Source organism: Lethenteron reissneri, chromosome 67 (assembly GCF_015708825.2).
Source record: "Lethenteron reissneri isolate LAM-NWPU_2019-01 chromosome 67, ASM1570882v1, whole genome shotgun sequence".
Taxonomy (NCBI): Eukaryota; Metazoa; Chordata; class Hyperoartia; order Petromyzontiformes; family Petromyzontidae; genus Lethenteron; species Lethenteron reissneri.
The window spans coordinates 7,569,960-7,595,814 of record NC_083845.1 but is presented as its reverse complement, the minus strand read 5'-3'; the positions used below and the strand labels follow the sequence as shown (position 1 = coordinate 7,595,814).

The following is a 25,855-nucleotide window of genomic DNA, read 5'->3' as shown; positions in this document are numbered from 1 at the left end:
TTCAAATCTAAAATTAAATCTTTGTCTTCATGCATCTGGCGTGGTGCTGGCCACCCACCCCCCAAGTGCGCCGTGCCGGCCTTCGCTAACAGCACTTGCCCCAGCAGTCCCTTAAGGCTACACGGGGTGTGAGGATCTTTGTCTTTGTAGAGAGAGAGAGAGCCACACACTGACCCTGACGCCCACGATGCCCGAGTCACCACTGGCCCGTCGCTGCCCTTTGACCCGATCTCCGCCCTCTCTCCACTCTCCCCGTCCGGACCCGGGTCACCCTTGTCTCCCTAGGGCGACACGGGGAGGATTCACGCGGGGAAGGGGGATGGGAGGGAGAACTGAGAGGGGTCACATCCCGTCCGAAAGCCGTCGCCTGCTCTTACGCGATCCACCGTTTGCACGTTTCACTGCGCCGCCGATGCAAAAGTAGTTTTTGCCGAGTTCGTGCCGTGGTCCGTCGATGGTTGCCGGCCGCGCGGGGAAAGTCCGCGTCCGTCGTAAAAACAACAACAAAAACAAAAACAACAACAACAAAAACACCCGATCGAGGTTTCACGAGAAACCCAGCCTGCCAAACGCGCTCCTCCAAATCCGCATGAAACGAAACCGATAAAAAAAACATCAGGCGGAGCTTCCAAGCATTTTCCTTTTCCTCCTTCCTCACTTTTTTGGAAGACGGCTGCCGCTGATATCCAGCCTCGCGACCCGGGACCAGAGGTCGCAACCGGGTACCCGATACCCGTACCCTACCCGATACCCGGCTACCCGTACCCGGCCGGGTACGGGTACCCGTTTTGCGACCCTGGTGCGGCCGGGTACGGGTAGGCCGTGAGTCACTGGTGAGTCACCGTTGTCACTCATTTCCCAACGTCTTGTCTCTTCTCACAATTCAAGTTCCTAGAATCAACCCACCCGCGTCTGCAACATGGCTTCATCCCAGAGGTCGCAATCGGGTACCCGTACCTGTACCCTACCCGTACCCGACCGGGCACGGGTAGGGTACGGGTACGGCCGGGTACGGGTACCCGTTTGCAACCCTGGTGCGGCCGGGTACGGGTAAGGAATCAAAACCCGTTTGCGACCTCTGACCAGGACCCTCTGTTGGCCACCAAGGACATGGAAACGTGAGCAGAGTGGACCAGCATGACCCCCCACTCTGCGTGACCCCCCCCCCCCCTCCTGGCTACGGCCCGCAGATCGATTCCAGCTCGCGGTCACCAACGCCGGCGACGATTTAGCCCAACCGGTCCTGGCCCTGCCACCCCCCCCCACCCCCTCTCCCTCCCTCCTAGGTCGACTCAGCCTCAAATGCGTCATCTCGAGTGCCGTGCCGGCCTTCACGTGAGGGCGCTGCTCCTCGCTAACGGCACTTGCTCCCGACGTGCTGGTGGCCTGGCGCCACGGGGTGGGGGCTTTGTCTTTGTGAGCTCTCTCCCCCTGATCCGCGCGGGTTGCCTCCAGGATTCTCCGATTCTTTCCCAGAGATAAACCCGCCCTCCCAACTCCCCCCCCTCCCCACCCCCACGTCCCACCCCCCCCTCCCCACCCTCCCACTTCCACCCCCCCTCCCCACCCCCACTTCCCCCCCCTTCCCACTCCCCCCCCTCCCCACCCCCCTCCCCACTCCCCCCCCTCCCCACTCCCCCCCCTCCCCACCCCTCCCCACCTCTCCTCTCCCCCCCTCCCCACCCCCCCCCCTCCCCCACCCCACCTCCCCCTCCCCCCCTCCCACTCCCCCCCCCCCCCTCCCCACCCCCACCTCCCCACTATCCCCCCTCCCCCCCCCACCACCCCCCCCCTCCCACTCCCCCCCTTCCCCACTCCCCCCCCTGCCCCACCCCACACCTCCCCACTCCCCCCCCTCCCCCTCCCCACCCCCCCTTCCCACTCCCCCCCTCCCCACCCCCACCTCCCACTGCCCCCCCCCTCCCCACTCCCCCCCTCCCCACCCCCACCTCCCCACTCCCCACTACCCTCCCCTCCCCACCCTTCCCTCCCCACCTCCCTACCCCCACTCCCCCCCCCTCCCCACTCCCCCCCCTCCCCACTCCCCCCCTTCCCACCCCCCCTCCCCACCCCACTTCCCCACTCCCCCCCCTCCCTCCCCCCCTCCCCACTCCCTCCCCTCCCCACTCCCCCCCCCTCCCCACCCTTCCCTCCCCACTCCCCCCCCTCCCCACTCCCCCCCTCCCCACTCTCACCTCCCCACTCCCCCCCTGCCCACTCCACCATCCCCACTCGCACCTCCCCACTCCCCCCGCCCCACCCCCCCTTTATTATTTTTTTTTTAATAAAAGCTTTAACTATTTTCAATTTATAATTTCTATTAAATTTTCTATCTAAGTGACTTCACCGAAAGAACCAAGAATCTGAATTGCTGCTGAAGTCACGAAAGTTTTAAGTCAAAATTGAACGAAAAAAAAAATTAATCGGAGCGGTAAACGGTCACGTTGTACCGCCACCGACGTCAAAACCGGAGCCGGCGAAACCGCGCGGTGACAGTGACGGTGGTGGTGGTGACGGTGACGGTGGTGGTGGCGGTGGTGGTGGTGACGGTGGTGGTGATGGTGGTGGTGGCGGTGGTGGTGGTGACGGTGGTGACAGTGACGGTGGTGGTGACGGTGGTGGTGGTGGCGGTGGTGGTGGCGGTGGTAGTGGTGACGGTGGTGGTGGTGGTGGTGGTGACGGTGGTGGTGGTGGCGGTGGTGGTGGTGACGGTGGTGGTGGTGACGGTGGTGGTGGTGACGGTGGTGGTGGTGGCGGTGGTGGTGGCGGTGGTGGTGGCGGGATTCCAGGAAGCAAACCTTGAGTCCGTCGTTTCCGCCCGATCCCTCCTCGCCACCGGAGCCAACTTCTCCCTGCGGGACAACGGAAGCCGCACAGATGGTAGAGCGGCACGGCGCTTGTTGTTGTTGGTGTTGTTGTTGTTGGTGTTGTCGTTGTTGTTGACTTTGCTCCCCCCCCACCCCCCCGGACGCAACTACGATTAGCGGAGTCGGCTACGCACGGTGCGAAAGATGTTCAACACACGTACACACTGCCCGTAGATTGACACTGCCCATAGACTCAACACTGCCCATAAACTCAACACTGCCCATAAACTCAACACTACCCATAGACTCAACACTGCCCACATACTCAACACTACCCATAGATTCAACACTGTCCATAGACTCAACACTGCCCATAGACTAACACTACCCATAGACTCAACACTACCCATAGACTCAACACCACCCACATACTCAACACTACCCATAGACTCAACACTGCCCATAGACTCAACACTCCCCATAGACTCAACACTACCCATAGTCTACCACTGCCCATAGACTCAACACTGCCCATAGACTCAACACTACCCATAGGCTGACACTGCCCATAGACTCAACACTGCCCATAGACTCAACACTGCCCATAGACTAACACTACCCATAGACTCAACACTTCACCATAGATTCAACACTACCCATAGACTCAACACTACCCATAGACTCAACACCACCCACATACTCAACACCACCCAGAGACTCAACATACCCATAGACTCAACACTGCCCATAGACTCAACACTGCCCATAGACTATCACTGCCCATAGACTCCGTTGAGTGCAACTCAGTTTTGTGCAACTCCATTGCACACAAACTCCACTCACTCACTCTCACTCAGTAGAACAGGGGGAGATCACACAAAGTCCACTCACTCGCTCTGTAGAACAGGGGGAGATCATACAAACTCCACTCACTCACTCTGTAGAACAGGAGGAGATCATACAAACTCCACTCACTCACTCTCTCTGTAGAACAGGGGGAGATCATACAAACTCCACTTACTCACTCTGTAGAACAGGGGGAGATCACACAAACTCCACTCACTCACTCTCTCTGTAGAACAGGGGGAGATCACAAACTCCACTCACTCACTCTGTAGAACAGGGGGAGATCATACAAACTCCACTCACTCACTCACTCTGTAGAACAGGGGAAGAACAGACAAACTCCACTCACTCACTCTACAGAACAGGGGGAGATCACACAAACTCCACTCACTCAATCTACAGAACAGGGGGAGATCATACAAACTCCACTCACTCTCACTCTGCAGAACAGGGGGAGATCATACAAACTCCACCCAGAAAGGAGCCCGAGTCGGGAGTTGAACCCAGGGCCTTCTGCTATCAGCCTCTCATCTCTCCAGACGGCGTTCCCACTCACCCGTAGTCCCATCAGCCCTGCCTCGCCTGGAACGCCCGGACCTCCGGTGTATCCCTGGGTACAAGCAAAGACAAAGATCCCCCGCGTAACCTTCAACAGACTTGTCGGGGCAAGTGCCGTTCGCGCGAGTAGCACCTATGGAGGCCGACACGGCGCGCGAGGGGGAGGCTGGCCAGCACCACGCCCGGCCGCCTTTGTCTCCCCGGTGCTGATGTTTATCACTTCATCACACGTGTGCCGTCGGCTTCGCATCACTAGGTGAAGGACATCTCCCGGAGACTAGTGTATCACCCTGAGTAAGATAGCAGCTCGCAGAAGTGGATATGACAGAGCTACCTCTGAAATCCCCTTCTTCTTATTCAAGTGACGCTCTAGTGCACACAGAACGAGCCGTGGAAGTGGATATGACAGAGCTACCTCTTAAATCCCCTTCTTATTCAAGTGGCGCTTTGGTGTACACAGAACGCCCGTGGAAGTGGATATGACAGAGCTACCTCTTAAATCCCCTTCTTATTCAAGTGGCGCTTTGGTGTACACAGAACGCCCGTGGAAGTGGATATGACAGAGCTACCTCTTAAATCCCCTTCTTATTCAAGTGGCGCTTTGGTGTACACAGAACGCCCGTGGAAGTGGATATGACAGAGCTACCTCTTAAATCCCCTTCTTATTCAAGTGGCGCTTTGGTGTACACAGAACGCCCGTGGAAGTGGATATGACAGAGCTACCTCTTAAATCCCCTTCTTATTCAAGTGGCGCTTTGGTGTACACAGAACGCCCGTGGAAGTGGATATGACAGAGCTACCTCTTAAATCCCCTTCTTATTCAAGTGGCGCTTTGGTGTACACAGAACGCCCGTGGAAGTGGATATGACAGAGCTACCTCTTAAATCCCCTTCTTATTCAAGTGGCGCTTTGGTGTACACAGAACGCCCGTGGAAGTGGATATGACAGAGCTACCTCTTAAATCCCCTTCTTATTCAAGTGGCGCTTTGGTGTACACAGAACGCCCGTGGAAACGGATATGACAGAGCTACCTCTGAAATCCCTTCGTCTTCAAGCGACGCTCTGGTCCACACACAGCAAATCGTCGCACATTATAAACCCGCTCTGCCATGTGATGTCCGTCGCAATGAGAGCCAAACCAATAGTTGGAATTCTCATCGTGGGAATTCGGCCAAATTGAGCGCACGAACACATTGAATGATGTGATTCCACCAACTCGTGACACTTGAGAACTCGGGTCGAAGAGCCTCTGATAGCGCGAGTTGTCTGACCTGGCCGGCATAGAAGTACAGCACAACAACGAGTAAGGCGGTCAGGCCGGGGAAGCTAAGCGAGGTTCAGCCTGCATACTGCTCGGATGGGCGAGGCCCCCCATCACGCGCAACAGGTGCTCCAAACTGCATCGGGCCGCATCGAATATGAACTCCGTGACAATTACCTTGTCTCCTTTGTCGCCAGGGGTCCCTCTGTCGCCTAGGACTCCTTGCAATCCCTGGGGAAAGAGCTTCGTGAGACATCAGGGACGATTGGCACGACCTAGACAAAGACAAATGTCCCCCGGCTAGCCTTTGACAGGCCACTGGGGCAAGTGCTGTTAGCGAGCAGCACCTACGAAGTCCGGCACTGTGGCACACGAGGGGGTGGGTGGCTAGCCCCACGGACGGCCGCCGTTGTCTCCCCAGTGGCGATGTTTACACATCGCACCAGGTACTCATTTGAGGCTGAGTCGACCTAGGGAAAGCCCAGGACCGGTTCAGATAATCGTCACCGGGTGTTGGCCGTGAGAGGGATTCGATCTCGGGTTGCCGGGTTCGTGAGCGTAGCGCGTAAACCGCTGCGCCACCGCTCCGAACAAATATACAGCAGCAGGCGTCAGGGTCGGGATCGAACCCACGACCTCCTGCACACCAGGCGAGGTAGTTAACATCTCCTAGCCACCGTGATGATGATGAAAGAGAGACGCAAACTCCAAATATACAGCAGCAGGCGTCAGGGTCGGGATCGAACCCACGACCTCCTGTACACCAGGCGAGGTAGTTAACATCTCCTAGCCACCGTGCGATGCGGCGACCGTCTTTGTTCTGACGCCATAGTCATGAACCCGCCGCAGCTGCGAGAGTCACGGTCACATGAGTCTGCACGTGGCGGCCGATGCTCGATGACGAAACCGCCAACGGGGCAGGAATAAAAGAAACAAAAACGGAAGGAGTTTGCGCGTCACCCCTCGTCACCCCTCGTCACCCCTCGCGTGCCCAGCCACCGCATGCCTAAACAGCTTTGGTTCGGCCGGATCGAGGGGGCTAAACGGGCGCGGCACGGGCTAGAGAAGAGATGGAGTGATGTGGTACAGGAGGACGTGGAGCTGAGTGGACTTGCCGATGACTGGTACCAGCGGTGTCAAGATCGGCCTCAGTGGAGGAGGCTCATGAAGGACGCTACTGGGCAGTTGGAGGCAGTCGCCCTCCAACAACAACGGAGGGCGGACGAGCGACGCTCACAACAACGAGCGGAGCGCCGGGTGGCTAAAGCACAGCAAGTTGGTACAGTAGAGGGCACAGGTGGTGCATCAGCCAGTCATCTCGGTCATCTCAGTCAGTCGACCCGTGGCACCTGCTGGGTCTGCCCCGTGACCTCCTGCCAGCGGGCGTTCGACACTTCACGTGGTAGCCTCAAGGTGCACATGGCCTGGCACAAGCGTCGTGGTGACGTCACCGCCACTTAGTGGCGAATGGCGGTTGTTGTTGTTGAGTACGTGAGTGCGTTAGTGCGTCGGTGCGTTGGTGCGTAAGGCCAGCGGTGTTTCTTGATGTCATTAATCCACCTCCACCGAGGGTCGACCTTTGCCCCTGCCCCCCTCTCCATTCCCAAGCCGACCGATCACTCGAGTCCCGAGGTCCAGAGGTAGAGGCAGGGGGGGGGGCGGGGGGGTAAAGACGCGGTTCTGGGGAGAAGACAGCGGAGAGAGACGGGGGGGGGGGGGGGGGTCTCACCGTTGGCCCCACGTCGCCCGGCGCTCCGACCTCCCCCGTGGGACCGCGGTGACCCTGCAGGAGAGGGGCCGGGGTCAGGCCGATCGACTGCGGCGGTCGGTAGCGGCTCGCGTCGTCGCAAGCGCGTGGCGCTCAAAAACAATAAATGAAGGATACACTGAACTATTTGCATTTTCCCCCCATTGGAACCTCATTTGGTGTTGGACCAGATGACGCCAAAAGGCGCACGACTCAAAGACATTGCACCATCAGAGTATGAGAGCTCGGGGTTAAGCATTTACACCATTGGAACCTCCTTTACCAGAGAAAGAGACGCAAACTCCAAATATACAGCAGCAGCCGTCAGGGTCTGGATCGAACCCACGACCTCCTGTACACCAGGCGAGGTAGTTAACATCTCCTAGCCACCGTGATGATGATGAGAGAGAGAGACACGCAAACTCCAAATATACAGCAGCAGACGTCAGGGTCTGGATCGAACCCACGACCTCCTGTACACCAGGCGAGGTAGTTAACATCTCCTAGCCACTGTGATGATGATGAGAGAGAGAGACACGCAAACTCCAAATATACAGCAGCAGCCGTCAGGGTCTGGATCGAACCCACGACCTCCTGTACACCAGGCGAGGTAGTTAACATCTCCTAGCCACCGTGATGATGATGAGAGAGAGAGACACGCAAACTCCAAATATACAGCAGCAGACGTCAGGGTCTGGATCGAACCCACGACCTCCTGTACACCAGGCGAGGTAGTTAACATCTCCTAGCCACCGTGATGATGATGAGAGAGAGAGACACGCAAACTCCAAATATACAGCAGCAGACGTCAGGGTCTGGATCGAACCCACGACCTCCTGTACACCAGGCGAGGTAGTTAACATCTCCTAGCCACTGTGATGATGATGAGAGAGAGAGACACGCAAACTCCAAATATACAGCAGCAGACGTCAGGGTGGGGATCGAACCCACGACCTCCTGTGCACCAGGCGAGGTAGTTAACATCTCCTAGCCACCGTGATGATGATGAGAGAGAGAGACACGCAAACTCCAAATATACAGCAGCAGACGTCAGGGTGGGGATCGAACCCACGACCTCCTGTACACCAGGCGAGGTAGTCAACATCTCGCGGGGAAACAGGCCGAGAAGTGTGACGAAGGCTGTCGATAATGACGGGTGTGTATGTGTGCGTGCGTGTGTGTGTGCGTGTGTGTGTGTGCGTGTGTGCGTGTGTGCGTGTGTGCGTGCGTGTGTGCCTGTGTGTGTGTGTTCGTGTGCGCGCGTATGCGTGCGTGTGTGTGGGCGTGCGTGTGTGCATGTTTGTGTGTGCGTGTGTGTGTGCATGTGCGTGTTTGTGTGTGCGTGTGTGTGTGTGCGTGTGCATGCGTGTGTGTGTGCGTCTGCGTGTGTGTGTGCGTGTGCATGCGTGTGTGTGTGCGTCTGCGTGTGTGTGTGCGTGTGCATGCGTGTGTGTGTGCGTGCGTATGCGTGCGTGTGTGTGTGCGCGCGTGCGTGTGTGCGTGTGTGTGTATGCGTGCGTGTGTGCGTGTGTGCGTGCGTGTGAGTACGGAGACGAGGGGGGTATGTGTAGTATTAAAAGGGGGGGGGGGGAGATCTCCGACGAAACTTACCGGCATTCCTGGGGTCCCTTTCGCCCCAGGGGGACCTGGAGGCCCTGGGAGACCCTGCTAATTGAGACGCAATTAATACAAAAGAAGACAAAGACGTCCCCCTTCCAGCACCCCCCCGCCACCCCCACCACCACCCAGTACAGCCATCGCAGACTCCAGGGGGGCAAGTGCTGGTGCGAACACGCCGGCGGGCAAGGTAACAATTTTTTTTAGGCCGAGTCGACCTAGGGGAGGCCCAGCAACGGTCCAGATATAATCGCCACCGTTGATTGGTCGTGAGCGGGGATCGAACTAGGATTATAGTGCGGAGCGCTAGCCACTACATTGCCGCTCCCCATAATTAATACGCACCAGAGACACGCACACATAAATGTTGATTTTATACTTGATTTTGATATATTTCGGCTGTGAAAATTTTAAAAATGTGTTTGACTGTCAAACCAATATTTACTTGAAGAAGGAGATCTCAGAGCTAGTTGTGTGATATCCGCTTCCGCGGGCATTTCTGTGTGCAACAGAGAGTCACTTGAACGAGAAGAAGGAATCTCAGAGGTAGGTCTATGATATCCGCTTTTGCGAGCCTTTCTGTGTGCAACAGAGAGTCACTTGAAGGAGATTGGATCTCAGAGGTAGGTCTATGATATCCGCTTTTGCGGCCCTTTCTGTGTGCAACAGAGAGTCACTTGAAGGAGATTGGATCTCAGAGGTAGGTCTATGATATCCGCTTCTGCGGGCCGTTCTCTGCGAATGTCCAAAGAAAGTTGGTCGCAATTTAGGACTCACGAGAAATCCTTGCTCCCCCTTGTCGCCGACTTCTCCCATCATGCCCTGTAAAGGTAAACACACACACGCACATACAAAAGAGTGTTGAGTCTATGGGCAGTGTTGAGTCTATGGGCAGTGTTGAGTCTATGGGTATTGTTGAGTCTGTGGGTAGTGTTGAGTCTGTGGGTAGTGTTGAGTCTGTGGGTAGTGTTGAGTCTGTGGGTAGTGTTGAGTCTGTGGGTAGTGCTGAGTCTATGGGCAGTGTTGAGTCTATGGGCAGTGTTGAGTATATGGGCAGTGCTGAGTCTATGGGCAGTGTTGAGTCTATGGGCAGTGTTGAGTCTGTGGGTAGTGTTGAGTCTGTGGGTAGTGTTGAGTCTGTGGGTAGTGTTGAGTCTGTGGGTAGTGTTGAGTCTATGGGCAGTGCTGAGTCTATGGGCAGTGTTGAGTCTATGGGCAGTGTTGAGTATATGGTCAGTGCTGAGTCTATGGGCAGTGTTGAGTCTATGGGATAGTGATTGAGTCCATGGGATAGTGATTGAGTCTATGGGTAGTGTTGAGTCTATGGGCAGTGTTGAGTCTATGGGCAGTGTTGAGTCTATGGACAGTGCTGAGTCTATGGGATAGTGATTGAGTCTATGGGTAGTGTTGAGTCTATGGGCAGTGTTGAGTCTATGGGCAGTGTTGAGTCTATGGGTAGTGTTGAGTCTATGGGCAGTTTGAGTCTATGGGCAGTGTTGAGTCTATGGGTAGTGTTGAGTCTATGGCAGTGTTGAGTCTATGGTAGTGTTGAGTCTATGGGCAGTGTTGAGTCTATGGGCAGTGTTGAGTCTATGGGCAGTGTTGAGTCTATGGGTAGTGTTGAGTCTATGGGAGTGTTGAGTCTATGGGATGTTGAGTCTATGGGAGTGTTGAGTCTATGGGTAGTGTTAGTCTATGGTAGTGTTGAGTCTATGGGCAGTGTTGAGTCTATGGGCAGTGTTGAGTCTATGGGGTAGTGTTGAGTCTATGGCAGTGTTGAGTCTATGGGCAGTGTTGAGTCTATGGGCAGTGTTGAGTCTATGGGCAGTGTTGAGTCTATGGGCAGTGTTGAGTCTATGGGCAGTGTTGAGTCTATGGTAGTGTTGAGTCTATGGGCAGTGTTTGAGTCTATGGGCAGTGTTGAGTCTATGGGTAGTGTTGAGTCTATGGGCAGTGTTGAGTCTATGGGCAGTGTTGAGTCTATGGGCAGTGTTGAGTCTATGGGCAGTGTTGAGTCTATGGGTAGTGTTGAGTCTATGGGCAGTGTTGAGTCTATGGGCAGTGTTGAGTCTATGGGCAGTGTTGAGTCTATGGGCAGTGTTGAGTCTATGGGCAGTGTTGAGTCTATGGGCAGTGTTGAGTCTATGGTAGTGTTGAGTCTATGGTAGTTTGAGTCTATGGGCAGTGTTGAGTCTATGGGCAGTGTTGAGTCTATGGGCAGTGTTGAGTCTATGGGTGTGTTGAGTCTATGGGCAGTGTTGAGTCTATGGCAGTGTTGAGTCTATGGGCAGTGTTGAGTCTATGGGTAGTGTTGAGTCTATGGGCAGTGTTGAGTCTATGGGCAGTGTTGAGTCTATGGGTAGTGTTGAGTCTATGGGCAGTGTTGAGTCTATGGTAGTGTTGAGTCTATGGGTAGTGTTGAGTCTATGGGTCGTGTTGAGTCTATGGCGTGTTGAGTCTATGGGTAGTGTTGAGTCTATGGGAGTCTATGGCAGTGTTGAGTCTATGGGTGTGTTGAGTCTATGGGCAGTGTTGAGTCTATGGGCAGTGTTGAGTCTATGGGTAGTGTTGAGTCTATGGGCAGTGTTGAGTCTATGGGTAGTGTTGAGTCTATGGGCAGTGTTGAGTCTATGGTAGTGTTGAGTCTATGGGCAGTGTTGAGTCTATGGGCAGTGTTGAGTCTATGGGTAGTGTTGAGTCTATGGGCTGTTGAGTCTATGGGTAGTGTTGAGTCTATGGGCAGTGTTGAGTCTATGGGCTGTTGAGTCTATGGGAGTGTGATGAGTCTATGGGCAGGTGTTGAGTCTATGGGTAGTGTTGAGTCTATGGGCAGTGTTGAGTCTAGGGTAGTGTTGAGTCTATGGGCAGGTGTTGAGTCTATGGGTAGTGTTGAGTCTATGGGCAGTGTTGAGTCTATGGGTAGTCAGGTAGTGTTGAGGTCTATGGGCAGTGTTGAGGTCTATGGGCAGTGTTGAGTCTATGGGGCAGTGTTGGTCTATGGGCAGTGTTGAGTCTAATGGGTAGTGTTGAGTCTATGGGTAGTGTGAGTCTATGGGCAGTGTTGAGTCTATGGTAGTGTTGAGGTCTATGGGCAGTGTTGAGTCTATGGGCGGGTTGAGTCTATGGTAGTGTTGAGTCTATGGGCAGTGTTGAGTCTATGGGGGTGTTGACGTCTATGGCGGTGTTGAGGTCTATGGGCAGTGTTGAGTGTATGGTCAGTGTTGAGTCTATGGGGGTGTGAGTCTATGGGCAGTGTGAGTCTATGGGCAGTGTTGAGTCTATGGGTAGTGTTGAGTCTATGGGCAGTGTTGAGTCTATGGCAGTGTTGAGTCTATGGGCTGTTGAGTCTATGGAGTGTTGAGTCTATGGGCAGTGTTGAGTCTATGGCAGTGTTGAGTCTATGGGCAGTGTTGAGTCTATGGCAGTGTAGTCTATGGAGTGTTGAGTCTATGGAGTGTTGAGTCTATGGGTAGTGTTGAGTCTATGGAGTGTTGAGTCTATGGGCAGTGTTGAGTCTATGGCATGTTGAGTCTATGGGTAGTGTTGAGTCTATGGGTGTGTTGAGTCTATGGGCAGTGTTGAGTCTATGGCAGTGTTGAGTCTATGGGCAGTGTTGAGTCTATGGGCAGTGTTGAGTCTATGGTAGTGTTGAGTCTATGGGCAGTGTTGAGTCTATGGGCAGTGTTGAGTCTATGGGTGTTGAGTCTATGGGCAGTGTTGAGTCTATGGGTGTTGAGTCTATGGGCAGTGTTGAGTCTATGGGCAGTGTTGAGTCTATGGGCAGTGTTGAGTCTATGGGCAGTGTTGAGTCTATGGGTAGTGTTGAGTCTATGGGTGTTGAGTCTATGGGTAGTGTTGAGTCTATGGGCAGTGTTGAGTCTATGGGCAGTGTTGAGTCTATGGGCAGTGTTGAGTCTATGGGTAGTGTTGAGTCTATGGGCAGTGTTGAGTCTATGGTGTTGAGTCTATGGGCAGTGTTGAGTCTATGGGCAGTGTTGAGTCTATGGGCAGTGTTGAGTCTATGGGCAGTGTTGAGTCTATGGGCAGTGTTGAGTCTATGGCAGTGTTGAGTCTATGGGCAGTGTTGAGTCTATGGAGTGTTGAGTCTATGGGTAGTGTTGAGTCTATGGGCAGTGTTGAGTCTATGGGCAGTGTTGAGTCTATGGGCAGTGTTGAGTCTATGGGCAGTGTTGAGTCTATGGGCAGTGTTGAGTCTATGGCAGTGTTAGTCTATGGGCAGTGTTGAGTCTATGGGCAGTGTTGAGTCTATGGGTAGTGTTGAGTCTATGGGTAGTGTTGAGTCTATGGGTAGTGTTGAGTCTATGGGCAGTGTTGAGTCTATGGGCGTTGTTGAGTCTATGGGCAGTGTTGAGTCTATGGGTAGTGTTGAGTCTATGGGCAGTGTTGAGTCTATGGGCGGTGTTGAGTCTATGGGCAGTGTTGAGTCTATGGGCAGTGTTGAGTCTATGGGCGGTGTTGAGTCTATGGGCAGTGTTGAGTCACGCGTGTAAACGCCACGGGTTGAGAGTTTTTTAAATCCGCGCTTACGATGTCTCCAGGTCCTCCAAGAATCCCAACGTCACCCGGCGGACCCTGGAGAGGCCAGAGACACAAATTAACGAGCGACTCAGATTGAACTTCACACTCCCGTCAAACGGACCGCACGCACCACACCCCTACGGGAGTCACCCTGACCCCCCCCCCCCCAATGCATTTCATCACAAATTCACGAGCGCGCAGTTTCGAGAGGGTGCGCGCGGGCAAGCGACGGGGAGCCGTTACCTTGATGCCTTGAGACCCGGCGTCTCCTTGAAGCCCATCGTCACCCCTGGCTCCCTGGGGGAAGATAAAACTGGGAGTGGATACGTTCTGGCAAAGTGCAGGCCAGAGCCGCAAGCGAGCTCGCGGGCAATTAATACGACAAACAAATTAAAAGATCCGTGGTCCAAATTGGGTACATTTGACAGTCGTTATTTGGTAGGCGGGGGGGCGATGTTGCTGCTGCTGCTGCTGCTGTGGTCTAGCCTAGGGGCACCCCTGTTGGCAGCTGCCCCTGTGTGTTAGTCTGTCGGTAGGGGAGGCGATGTCGCTGCTGCTGCTGTGGTCGAGCCTAGGGGCACCCCCAGTAGCAGCTGCCCCTGTGTGTCAGTCTGTCAGTAGGGGAGGCGATGTCGCTGCTGCTACTGCTGTGGTCGAGCCTAGGGGCACCCCCAGTAGCAGCTGCCCCTGTGTGTCAGTCTGTCAGTAGGGGAGGCGATGTCGCTGCTACTGCTGTGGTCGAGCCTAGGGGCACCCCCAGTAGCAGCTGTCCCTGCGTGACGACGGGCAATCATCGCTCCCGCTGCGTTCTCCCGGGCGCAGGCTGTGGTAGCCTCACAACAGCGGGGCGTGAACGTGGACAGTGGCGTTCTCCCAAGCGAACACGCCGTGATTGGGGGGTGGCATCCGCTCCTTGAGAGCTACGCCACAGGGCGTCTTGAAGCGGACGGCGTGTGCCGTGTTCTCCGGCTCGTTTCTTTCTCTCCCGCACGTGTTGCGCGCTGCGGGGAGCGGTGGCGCAGCGGTTAGCGCTGCGCTACGAAGCGACCCGGGTTCGATTCGCCGCTCACGGACAACACCGGGGACGATTATTTTAAACTGTCTTGGGCCTCCCCTAGGTCGGCTCAGCCTCAAATTGGTACCTGGTGCGGTATGCAAACATCGCCACTGGGGAGACAAAGGCGGCCGGGCGTGGTGTTGGCCACCCACCCCCTCATGTGTCGTTTCGGCTTTCATAGGTGCTCGCTAACAGCACTTGCCCCGACAGTCTGCTCAAGGCTACACGGGGGGGTCTTTGTGCGTGCAGCGCTTTAAAATTTAGTTATGAAAGGCGCTTCGTGAAAATCTAAGATTATTATGAAGACACCTGTCGATATTTTACTATACAGACATTGTTATCAACCAAACACTCTAAATATGGAGGGGAAAACCCGGAGGACCTGGAGAGAGACACCGCAAACTCCAAATATACAGCAGCAGCAGGCGTCAGGGTCGGGATCGAACCCACGACCTCCTGTACACCAGACGAGGTAATTAACATCTCCTAGCCACCGTGATGATGATGATGAGAGAGAGACACGCAAACTCCAAATATACAGCAGCAGGTGTCAGGGTCGGGATCGAACCCACGACCTCATGTACACCAGACGAGGTAATTAACATCTCCTAGCCACCGTGATGATGATGATGAGAGAGAGACACGCAAACTCCAAATATACAGCAGCAGGCATCAGGGTCGAGATCGAACCCACGCCCTCCTGTACACCAGGCGAGGTAGTTAACATCTCCTAGCCACCGTGATGATGATGATGAGAGAGAGACACGCAAACTCCAAATATACAGCAGCAGCAGGCGTCAGGGTCGGGATCGAACCCACGACCTCCTGTACACCAGACGAGGTAATTAACATCTCCTAGCCACCGTGATGATGATGATGAGAGAGAGACACGCAAACTCCAAATATACAGCAGCAGGTGTCAGGGTCGGGATCGAACCCACGACCTCCTGTACACCAGGCGAGGTAGTCAACATCTCCTAGCCACGGTGATGATGATGATGAGAGAGAGACACGCAAACTCCAAATATACAGCAGCAGCAGGCGTCAGGGTCGGGATCGAACCCACGACCTCCTGTACACCAGGCGAGGTAGTTAACATCTCCTAGCCACGGTGATGATGATCATGAGAGAGAGACACGCAAACTCCAAATATACAGCAGCAGCAGGCGTCAGGGTCGGGATCGAACCCACGACCTCATGTACACCAGACGAGGTAATTAACATCTCCTAGCCACCGTGATGATGATGATGAGAGAGAGACACGCAAACTCCAAATATACAGCAGCAGGTGTCAGGGTCGGGATCGAACCCACGACCTCCTGTACACCAGGCGAGGTAGTCAACATCTCGTCAGGCGGATTCGAACCGCGAGTCTCCGCAACGGGTGGGGAACGCGGCTACTGCTGGGTACCCGACGTTGGTTAAACGTTAATCGTTGCAACTCACCCTCTTGCCTTTAATTCCCGACATCCCTGGAGGGCCTCTATCTCCCTGCAGGCCCTGGGGGTGGAAATGAGTTCGCAGGGAGACCGTCACGGCAAGCACAGGATGGGCACTCTCACAGCGGCCACGTCAGAAGGGATGAGCCAGTCACTGCCGAGGGCGTGATCCAACACGCAGCGGTTCAGTCACTCAGTCATCCACTCACTCACTCACTCACCCACTAACTCACTCACCTACTCACCCACTCACTCACGCAGTCAGTCACACACTCACTCACTCACCTACTCACTCACACAGTCAGTCACACACTCACCCACTAACTCACTCACCTACTTACCCACTCACTCAAGCAGTCAGTCACACACTCACTCACTCACCTACTCACTCACACAGTCAGTCACACACTCACCCACTAACTCACTCACCTACTTACCCACTCACTCAAGCAGTCAGTCACACACTCACTCACTCACTCACCTACTCACTCACACAGTCAGTCACACACTCACCCACTAACTCACTCACCTACTTACCCACTCACTCAAGCAGTCAGTCACACACTCACCCACCCACTCACACAGTCAGTCACACACTCACCCACCCACTCACACAGTCAGTCACACACTCACTCACACTGTCAGTCACACACTCACTCACTCACCTACTCATTCACAGTCAGTCACACACTCACTCACACAGTCAGTCACACACACAGTCACACAGTTCGTCACACACAGAGTCAGTCACACACTCACTCACCCACTCACTCACACAGTCACACACTCACTCACTCACATCACCCACTCACTCACACAGTCAGTCACACACTCACCCACTCACTCACACAGTCAGTCACACACTCACCCACCCACTCACACAGTCACTCACCCACTCACTCACCCACTCACTCACTCACACAGTCAGTCCCTCACTCACTCACCCACTCACTCACACAGTCAGTCACACACTTACTCATTCTCCCACTCACTCACACAGTCACACACTCACTCACTCACCCACTCACTCACAGTCAGTCACACACTCACCCACCCACTCATTCACATCGTCAGTCACTCACTCACCCACTCACTCAGTCACCCATTCACCCACCTCCCCACTCAGTCACCCACCAACTCACCACACTTATTTTTCTCGTTCCCTCTTCGCCCTCATCTCACTCCACTCCCCTCCACGCACTCTCCTACCTCTCCCTTCTCATCTCACTCCACTTCCCTCCACGCACTCTCCTACCTCTCCCTTCTCATCTCACTCCACTCCCCTCCACGCACTCTCCTACCTCTCCCTTCTCATCTCACTCCACTCCCCTCCACGCACTCTCCTACCTCTCCCCTCTCATCTCACTCTACTCCCCTCCACGCACTCTCCTGCCTCTCCCCTCTCATCTCACTCCACTCCCCTCCCCGCACTCTCCTGCCTCTCCCTTCTCATCTCACTCCACTCCCCTCCCCGCACTCTCTTGCCTCTCCCTTCTCATCTCACTCCACTCCCCTCCACGCTCTCTGCTGCCTCTCCCCTCTCATCTCACTCCACTCCCCTCCACGCACTCTCCTGCCTCTCCCTTCTCATCTCACTCCACTCCCCTCCACGCTCTCTCCTGCCTCTCACCTCTCATCTCACTCCACTCCCCTCCACGCACTCTCCTGCCTCTCCCCTCTCATCTCACTCCACTCCCCTCCACGCTCTCTCCTGCCTCTCCCCTCTCATCTCACTCCACTCCCCTCCACGCACTCTCCTACCTCTCCCCTCTGATCTCACTCCACTCCCCTCCACGCACTCTCCTGCCTCTCCCCTCTCATCTCACTCTACTCCCCTCCACGCACTCTCCTGCCTCTCATCTCACTCCACTCCCCTCCACGCACTCTCCTGCTTCTCCCCTCTCATCTCACCCCACTCCCCTCCACGCACTCTCCTGCCTCTCCCCTCTCATCTCACTCCACTCCCCTCCACGCACTCTCCTGCCTCTCCCCTCTCATCTCACTCTACTCTCCTCCACGCTTTCTCCTGCCTCTCCCCTCTCATCTCACCCCACTCCCCTCCACGCACTCTCCTGCCTCTCCCCTCTCATCTCACTCTACTCCCCTCCACGCACTCTCCTACCTCTCCCCTCTCATCTCACTCCACTCCCCTCCACGCACTCTCCTGCCTCTCCCTTCTCATCTCACTCCACTCCCCTCCACGCACTCTCCTGCCTCTCCCTTCTCATCTCACTCCACTCCCCTCCACGCACTCTCCTGCCTCTCCCCTCTCATCTCACTCCACTCCCCTCCACGCTCTCTGCTGCCTCTCCCCTCTCATCTCACTCCGGTCTAATCGCTGTGATTGGGGCGGCTGACCCCGGATTGTAACCCAGCCTCTCAGTGGTGGCGGTCTCAGCGTCTCTGACCTCCGACCTCTGACCCGCCACCACCCGGCCTCCTCAACTCACGGGAATTCCTTGACGTCCCAGAGATCCCGGATCGCCGATTGGTCCAAAGTGACCCTGAAGGAAGCAGAAAGAGGTCGTGAATTCAAGGGAGGAGACATCGGCGCAGAGGGCATCGTTTGCTGTAGAGGAGACAGCATGTAGGGGGGAGGAAGTGGGGAGTAGAGTGAGATGAGAAGGGAGAGGCAGGAGAGAGCGTGGAGGGGAATAGAGTGAGATGAGAAGGGAGAGGCAGGAGAGAGCGTGGAGGGGAGTGGAGTGAGATGAGAGGGGAGAGGCAGGAGAGTGCGTGGAGGGGAGTGGAGTGAGATGAGAGGAAAGAGGCAGGAGAGAGCGTGGAGGGGAGTGGAGTGAGATGAGAAGGGAGAGGCAGGAGAGAGCGTGAAGGGGAGTGGAGTGAGATGAGAGGGGATAGGCAGGAGAGTGCGTGGAGGGGAGTGGAGTGAGATAAGAGGGGAGAGGTAGCAGAGTGCGTGGAGGGGAGTGGAGTGAGATGAGAAGGGAGAGGTAGGAGAGTGCGTGGAGGGGAGTAGAGTGAGATGAGAGGGGAGAGGCAGGAGAGTGCGTGGAGGGGAGTGGAGTGAGATGAGAGGGGAGAGGCAGGAGAGTGCGTGGAGGGGAGTGGAGTGAGATGAGAGGTGAGAGGCAGGAGAGTGCGTGGAGAGGAGTGGAGTGAGATGAGAGGGGAGAGGCAGGAGAGTGCGTGGAGGGGAGTGGAGTGAGATGAGAGGTGAGAGGCAGGAGAGTGCGTGGAGGGGAGTGGAGTGAGATGAGAGGAAAGAGGCAGGAGAGAGCGTGGAGGGGAGTGGAGTGAGATGAGAGGGGAAAGGCAGGAGAGTGCGTGGAGGGGAGTGGAGTGAGATGAGAGGAAAGAGGCAGGAGAGAGTGTGGAGGGGAGTGGAGTGAGATGAGAGGGGAAAGGCAGGAGAGAGCGTGGAGGGGAGTGGAGTGAGATGAGAGGGGAGAGGCAGGAGAGTGCGTGGAGGGGAGTGAAGTGAGATAAGAGGGGAGAGGTAGCAGAGTGCGTGGAGGGGAGTGGAGTGAGATGAGAAGGGAGAGGTAGGAGAGTGCGTGGAGGGGAGTAGAGTGAGATGAGAGGGGAGGGGCAGGAGAGTGCGTGGAGGGGAGTGGATTGAGATGAGAAGGGAGAGGTAGGAGAGTGCGTGGAGGGGAGTAGAGTGAGATGAGAGGGGAGAGGTAGGAGAGTGCGTGGAGGGGAGTGGAGTGAGATGAGAGGGGAGAGGCAGGAGAGTGCGTGGAGGGGAGTGGAGTGAGATGAGAGGTGAGAGGCAGGAGAGTGCGTGGAGGGGAGTGGAGTGACATGAGAGGGGAGAGGCAGGAGAGTGCGTGGAGGGGAGTGGAGTGAGATGAGAGGGGAGAGGTAGGAGAGTGCGTGGAGGGGAGTGGAGTGAGATGAGAGGGTGAGAGGCAGGAGAGTGCGTGGAGGGGAGTGGAGTGACATGAGAGGGGAGAGGCAGGAGAGTGCGTGGAGGGGAGTGGAGTGAGATGAGAGGTGAGAGGCAGGAGAGAGCGTGGAGGGGAGTGGAGTGAGATGAGAGGTGAGAGGCAGGAGAGAGCGTGGAGGGGAGTGGAGTGAGATGAGAGGGGAGAGGTAGGAGAGTTCGTGGAGGGGAGTGGAGTGAGATGAGAGGTGAGAGGCAGGAGAGTGCGTGGAGGGGAGTGGAGTGAGATGAGAGGGGAGAGGCAGGAGAGAGCGTGGAGGGGAGTGGAGTGAGATGAGAGGGGAGAGGCAGGAGAGTGCGTGGAGGGGAGTGGAGTGAGATGAGAGGTGAGAGGCAGGAGAGTGCGTGGAGGGGAGTGGAGTGAGATGAGAGGGGAGAGGCAGGAGAGTGCGTGGAGGGGAGTGGAGTGAGATGAGAGGTGAGAGGCAGGAGAGAGCGTGGAGTGGAGTGGAGTGAGATGAGAGGGGAGAGGCAGGAGAGTGCGTGGAGGGGAGTGGAGTGAGATGAGAGGGGAGAGGCAGGAGAGTGCGTGGAGGGGAGTGGAGTGAGATGAGAGGTGAGAGGCAGGAGAGAGCGTGGAGGGAAGTGGAGTGAGATGAGAGGGGAGAGGCAGGAGAGTGCGTGGAGGGGAGTGGAGTGAGATGAGAAGGGAGAGGCAGGAGAGAGCGTGGAGGGGAGTGGAGTGAGATGAGAGGGGAGAGGCAGGAGAGTGCGTGGAGGGGAGTGGAGTGAGATGAGAGGGGAGAGGTAGGAGAGTGCGTGGAGGGGAGTAGAGTGAGATGAGAGGGGAGAGGCAGGAGAGTGCGTGGAGGAGAGTGGAGCATTGAGTGGCTCTGCCAAGGGCTCCGTTCCCCATTGAGCCACTTCCCTCCGACTCACCGGAACTCCCTTCTCTCCAGGTGGACCTGGCGACCCCGTGAGCCCTCGGGCTCCCTACCAACAACAAAGACAACAACGAGTTCTAAAAGACAATACCATGAGAGCCCACGGCGTTTTAGCAATGATCGGCAACGGCGGAAGACTTAATTTTTGCCGTCTGAAACACTCAGTTTTGCCGTGATGACGGAGACTTGTGTTGCCTCCGAAACGTCGTGATGTATAATTTTATTTCTATTATTATTTATTTTAAATTTCGATTTAAAGCTTTTTCGTGACTGCAGGGATTCATCTTCTTGGTTCTTTCGGTAAAGTCACGTAGAAGGGAAATAATAAAATAATAAAAATAATACATAATAAAATACAATTCTCACGACGTTTCGGCCACACCGCAAGCAGCCGTCCTCAGGTGAAAAACAGGTCTGTCGGGGAGATAGCGTCTGAATGACGCTAAAAAATAATAATAACGCGGTCTTACCGACAGGCCTGTTCTATTATTATTATTATATAATTTTACTATTTTAGTATATAATATTATTAGGTAATTTTATTTTATTATTTTATTATATCATATTAGCTTATTTTATTATATTATTATATAATTTTATTACGTTTTATTTTATATTATTTTATTATTTCCCTTCTACGTGACTTTAGCGAAAGAACCAAGAAGATGAATCCCTGCAGTCACGAAAGCTTTACATCGATCCTGATGTAATAACAGCCATAGAGGGTTCACGTGGGGATCGGCTGGCCGGTCCTGCTTTGTAGCCAATAAGGGTTGAGCCAGGGAGCATGGCCTCGGCGTGATCGCGGCATGTTAGCAGGGGTGATTGGCCTGGCCAATCGGGGCCTCAGCTAATGGGGAGCCGGATCAGAGGCGTGGTCCCGGGAGTGACAGGGAACCATCGAGAACGGTCAACGCTGTCTATGGAGGATTGGCTGGGGGGTACCACGTGACGAAGGGATGGTGTCTTAATGTAATAAGAGCAGGAGTCACGCGCGTACGGGGGCTCTGGGTGCCACGTGCGCGGTGTGGACTCGAGTCATGTGACTTGGACTCGAGTCAGACTCGAGTCATGAATTTGATGACTTCAGACTCGACTTGGACTTGCATAACAATGACTTTGTCCCACCTCTGAGGTGTGGACTCGAGTCATGTGACTTGGACTCGAGTCAGACTCGAGTCATGAATTTGATGACTTCAGACTCGACTTGGACTTGCATAACAATGACTTTGTCCCACCTCTGAGGTGTGGACTCGAGTCATGTGACTTGGACTCGAGTCAGACTCGAGTCATGAATTTGATGACTTCAGACTCGACTTGGACTTGCATAACAATGACTTTGTCCCACCTCTGAGGTGTGGACTCGAGTCATGTGACTTGGACTCGAGTCAGACTCGAGTCATGAATTTGATGACTTCAGACTCGACTTGGACTTGCATAACAATGACTTTGTCCCACCTCTGAGGTGTGGACTCGAGTCATGTGACTTGGACTCGAGTCAGACTCGAGTCATGAATTTGATGACTTCAGACTCGACTTGGACTTGCATAACAATGACTTTGTCCCACCTCTGAGGTGTGGACTCGAGTCATGTGACTTGGACTCGAGTCAGACTCGAGTCATGAATTTGATGACTTCAGACTCGACTTGGACTTGCATAACAATGACTTTGTCCCACCTCTGAGGTGTGGACTCGAGTCATGTGACTTGGACTCGAGTCAGACTCGAGTCATGAATTTGATGACTTCAGACTCGACTTGGACTTGCATAACAATGACTTTGTCCCACCTCTCAGCTGGTGTGGACTCGAGTCATGTGACTTGGACTCGAGTCAGACTCGAGTCATGAATTTGATGACTTCAGACTCGACTTGGACTTGCATAACAATGACTTTGTCCCACCTCTGAGGTGTGGACTCGAGTCATGTGACTTGGACTCGAGTCAGACTCGAGTCATGAATTTGATGACTTCAGACTCGACTTGGACTTGCATAACAATGACTTTGTCCCACCTCTGAGGTGTGGACTCGAGTCATGTGACTTGGACTCGAGTCAGACTCGAGTCATGAATTTGATGACTTCAGACTCGACTTGGACTTGCATAACAATGACTTTGTCCCACCTCTGAGGTGTGGACTCGAGTCATGTGACTTGGACTCGAGTCAGACTCGAGTCATGAATTTGATGACTTCAGACTCGACTTGGACTTGCATAACAATGACTTTGTCCCACCTCTGAGGTGTGGACTCGAGTCATGTGACTTGGACTCGAGTCAGACTCGAGTCATGAATTTGATGACTTCAGACTCGACTTGGACTTGCATAACAATGACTTTGTCCCACCTCTGGTGCCACGTGCGCGGTGGGGACTTGGCGGGAAGTCTGCCCGCTCTCCGTTGTCTGTCAGCAACGGGGAGTGTGTGTGAAGTGTAACTGTGGAAGTTGAAAATAAAAAGGACTGATTCCGGAAGCCGTCTCAAGAAGGTTTATTACACTAAGACACCATGCATGTGTGCCTGGAAGGGGAGCCGTGCCGAATCATCCCCAATTACGGCTTATCACATAATGAGGTTTTACTGCGATAATAATAAAACAACAACAATAACAACAACAGACCTTCTGTCCAACTTGACCCATTCTCCCCATGCGTCCAAGATTTCCCAATGGGCCCTGCAAAGAAACGGAGTTCAACATTTAGGGTGGTTATCAGAATCATCATTATCACATTCTTTGGGTCTTTCGGGAAAGTTACGGAGATAGGTTCAAATAAAATAACAAGAATAACATAAAACTACGACGTTTTTTTCTTTGAACCTATCTACGTGACTTTACCGAAAGACCCAAAGAATATGAATTCCTGCAGTCACGAACGCTTTAAGTCGAGATCATGATAATAATCGACAATCTTCTCTTCCAATCGACATCACAATCACAATTGATGCAATCTTCGCCAACAAGATCTTGACCATCATCAATCATCGTTATCACTAATCATCAATCATCATACATTTCTCAATACTCTCATCATCATCATATCTATCATCAATAATCATCATCATCATATATCTCTCACCATCATCATCACTCTCATCATCATCATCATCATATCTCTCATCATCATCATCATCATATATTTTTCAACAACATCATCATCATCACCCCCACCACCATCATGATCACTGTCAACATAATCATCAATCATCATCATCATCATCACCATCAACCATATCTAAAAACACTCTACGAAGCACTCAGATGTACTGGGGTATCGTCAGTTCTAACGTTCATTTTCAAATTCATTTGGCAAGAAGAAGCTGCTGCTCCTGGCAGGCAGAGCGAAACGTCGGACTTCACGCCGAACAACAACAACCATCGGTTGCAAGATGTTAACTCCCTCGCCTGGCATACAGGAGGTTGTGGGTTCGATCCTGACCCTGAAACCTTTGAAGTTTGCGGAGTCTCTCTCTCTCCCCGTGGTCGCGTGGATTTTTCTCCGGGTCCTCCGTTTCATTCCTTACACGTTTAGAATCAACGGTCACAACGCGTTTAGAGGATTTGGCCGCTGCTAGAAATGTCCACGTGATGATGACGACGATAAGCCACTTCGCTGAAGCTATCACTGGCGAAGGCCAGGTCGCTTCTGAAAAAGAGCTTAGATGGTCAAAAATAAAAACTACAGGTAGTCCCCGAGTTACAATGATAGTCCCCGAGTTACAATGGCAGTCCCCGAGTTACGGTGGTAGTCCCCGAGTTACGGTGATATTCCCCGAGTTAAGATGACAGTCCCCGAGTTACGGTGGTAGTCCCCGAGTTACGTTGATAGTCCCCGAGTTACAACATTAGTTCCCGAGTTACGGTGGTGGTCCCCGAGTTACGTGGATAGTCCCCGAGTTACGGTGACAGACCCCGAGTTACGATGGGGTCCGACTTACGATATTTCGATCTTACGATAGCGATACGACAAAATTTCCATCAACAACTTAACATCGTTCAAGTGTGCAGACGACGGTCAGAATCTTGGTGAGTACAGTACAATGTGATACGTTACGATACGTTCAATGAATGCATGGTGTGATACGTAGATTTAGCGATTTGATTTTAAGGTTACCACGATTCGATACGTTCAACGCACGTTAAAAGTTTTTATAGCAGATAGGATTGTTTCCTGAAGAAACTTTCTATTAATTTGAAGTTCATATAGGTAGGCTAAGAATTTACCTTGTTTTTTTCACTTACCTTTTACTGTGCAATACAGTATTGTAATTAATAAATACATACAGTATATAGTTTATACAGTACGGTACTATACATTTCTCTGTTTTGCTAAATTATCACCATTCTTTAAGCCTCCTGGGTAGGCTATAGGCCATCTTCGACTTACGATATTTTCGACTTACGATGGGGTCGTCGTAACGCATCTCCATCGTAAGTCGGGGACTGCCTGTAATGAGTTTAGTTTCGTAGTCTAGCAGTGGCGGCTCCTGCAAAATCTCTCAGGGGGGGCAAATGTCTGGATGATTGATAAGGATAAGGTCCACCCATGCAATGGATAAATTAACAGCTTAAGCATGTAAAGGCAACTTCACTTCTTTAATATTAATGAAAAATAAAGTGACTCTTACAATACATCTCCTTGTTTGTTTCTATACTCACTATTATTACAATCCACTCAGTTTCTTTTATTAAAGATTATACTAGGTGGCGACAAATAATATTGCTGACTGAAGCGTGCTTACGTATGATGACGTAAGCACGTTAGGGCGAGCCCTCCCGGAAGCCGTAGAGAATGCATTGGAGCGCCCGCCGTTCGAAAAAAAACATCTTTGAATGTAAGTCTATGGGGCCACTCGGGGCGATTCTCAGCCAGAGTGAAATCGCCCAAAAAGAGGCGGTACTCCACAGAACGTGACATGACGCTGATTGGACTATATCCAGAGGCACAGTAACGGCTAGCGTGACTCTGGTTGAATGAGATTTTGAATGTAATTGAAAAAGTCCCTTTCACACTTTGGTGGTGCGTCGCCCAATCGCCCTAATGAAGAAACCGCCCCTGTAGTCTAGTTTAACCCGGCGGAAGCACACGTGAGCGGTGAGACGGGTGAGTTAGTTGCCGCACGCGTGTACTCACCGGGTCTCCACCGGATCCCACCAACCCTGTGTCACCCTGCTCCCCCTGTCAACAACCGTCAACA

At 53.6% G+C, this 25,855-nt stretch overlaps 1 protein-coding gene across 1 annotated transcript in view; it reads right to left on the bottom strand.

Annotated features, from left to right (window-relative positions):
- The window catches only part of LOC133360129 (collagen alpha-1(XXVII) chain-like), a 90,233-nt gene that overhangs the window by 8,446 nt on the left and 55,932 nt on the right, over positions 1 to 25,855 (bottom strand). Inside the window, exons 22-35 of the mRNA XM_061578715.1 lie at positions 25,792 to 25,836; positions 23,280 to 23,333; positions 20,661 to 20,714; positions 18,322 to 18,375; positions 15,879 to 15,932; positions 13,619 to 13,672; positions 13,385 to 13,429; positions 9,614 to 9,658; positions 8,831 to 8,887; positions 7,202 to 7,255; positions 5,650 to 5,703; positions 4,210 to 4,263; positions 2,799 to 2,852; positions 175 to 281 (exon numbers count right to left, since the gene is read on the bottom strand). Coding sequence (XP_061434699.1) covers positions 175 to 281; positions 2,799 to 2,852; positions 4,210 to 4,263; positions 5,650 to 5,703; positions 7,202 to 7,255; positions 8,831 to 8,887; positions 9,614 to 9,658; positions 13,385 to 13,429; positions 13,619 to 13,672; positions 15,879 to 15,932; positions 18,322 to 18,375; positions 20,661 to 20,714; positions 23,280 to 23,333; positions 25,792 to 25,836 — 785 coding nt within the window. The remainder of the gene's footprint in view (positions 1 to 174; positions 282 to 2,798; positions 2,853 to 4,209; positions 4,264 to 5,649; positions 5,704 to 7,201; positions 7,256 to 8,830; positions 8,888 to 9,613; positions 9,659 to 13,384; positions 13,430 to 13,618; positions 13,673 to 15,878; positions 15,933 to 18,321; positions 18,376 to 20,660; positions 20,715 to 23,279; positions 23,334 to 25,791; positions 25,837 to 25,855) is intronic.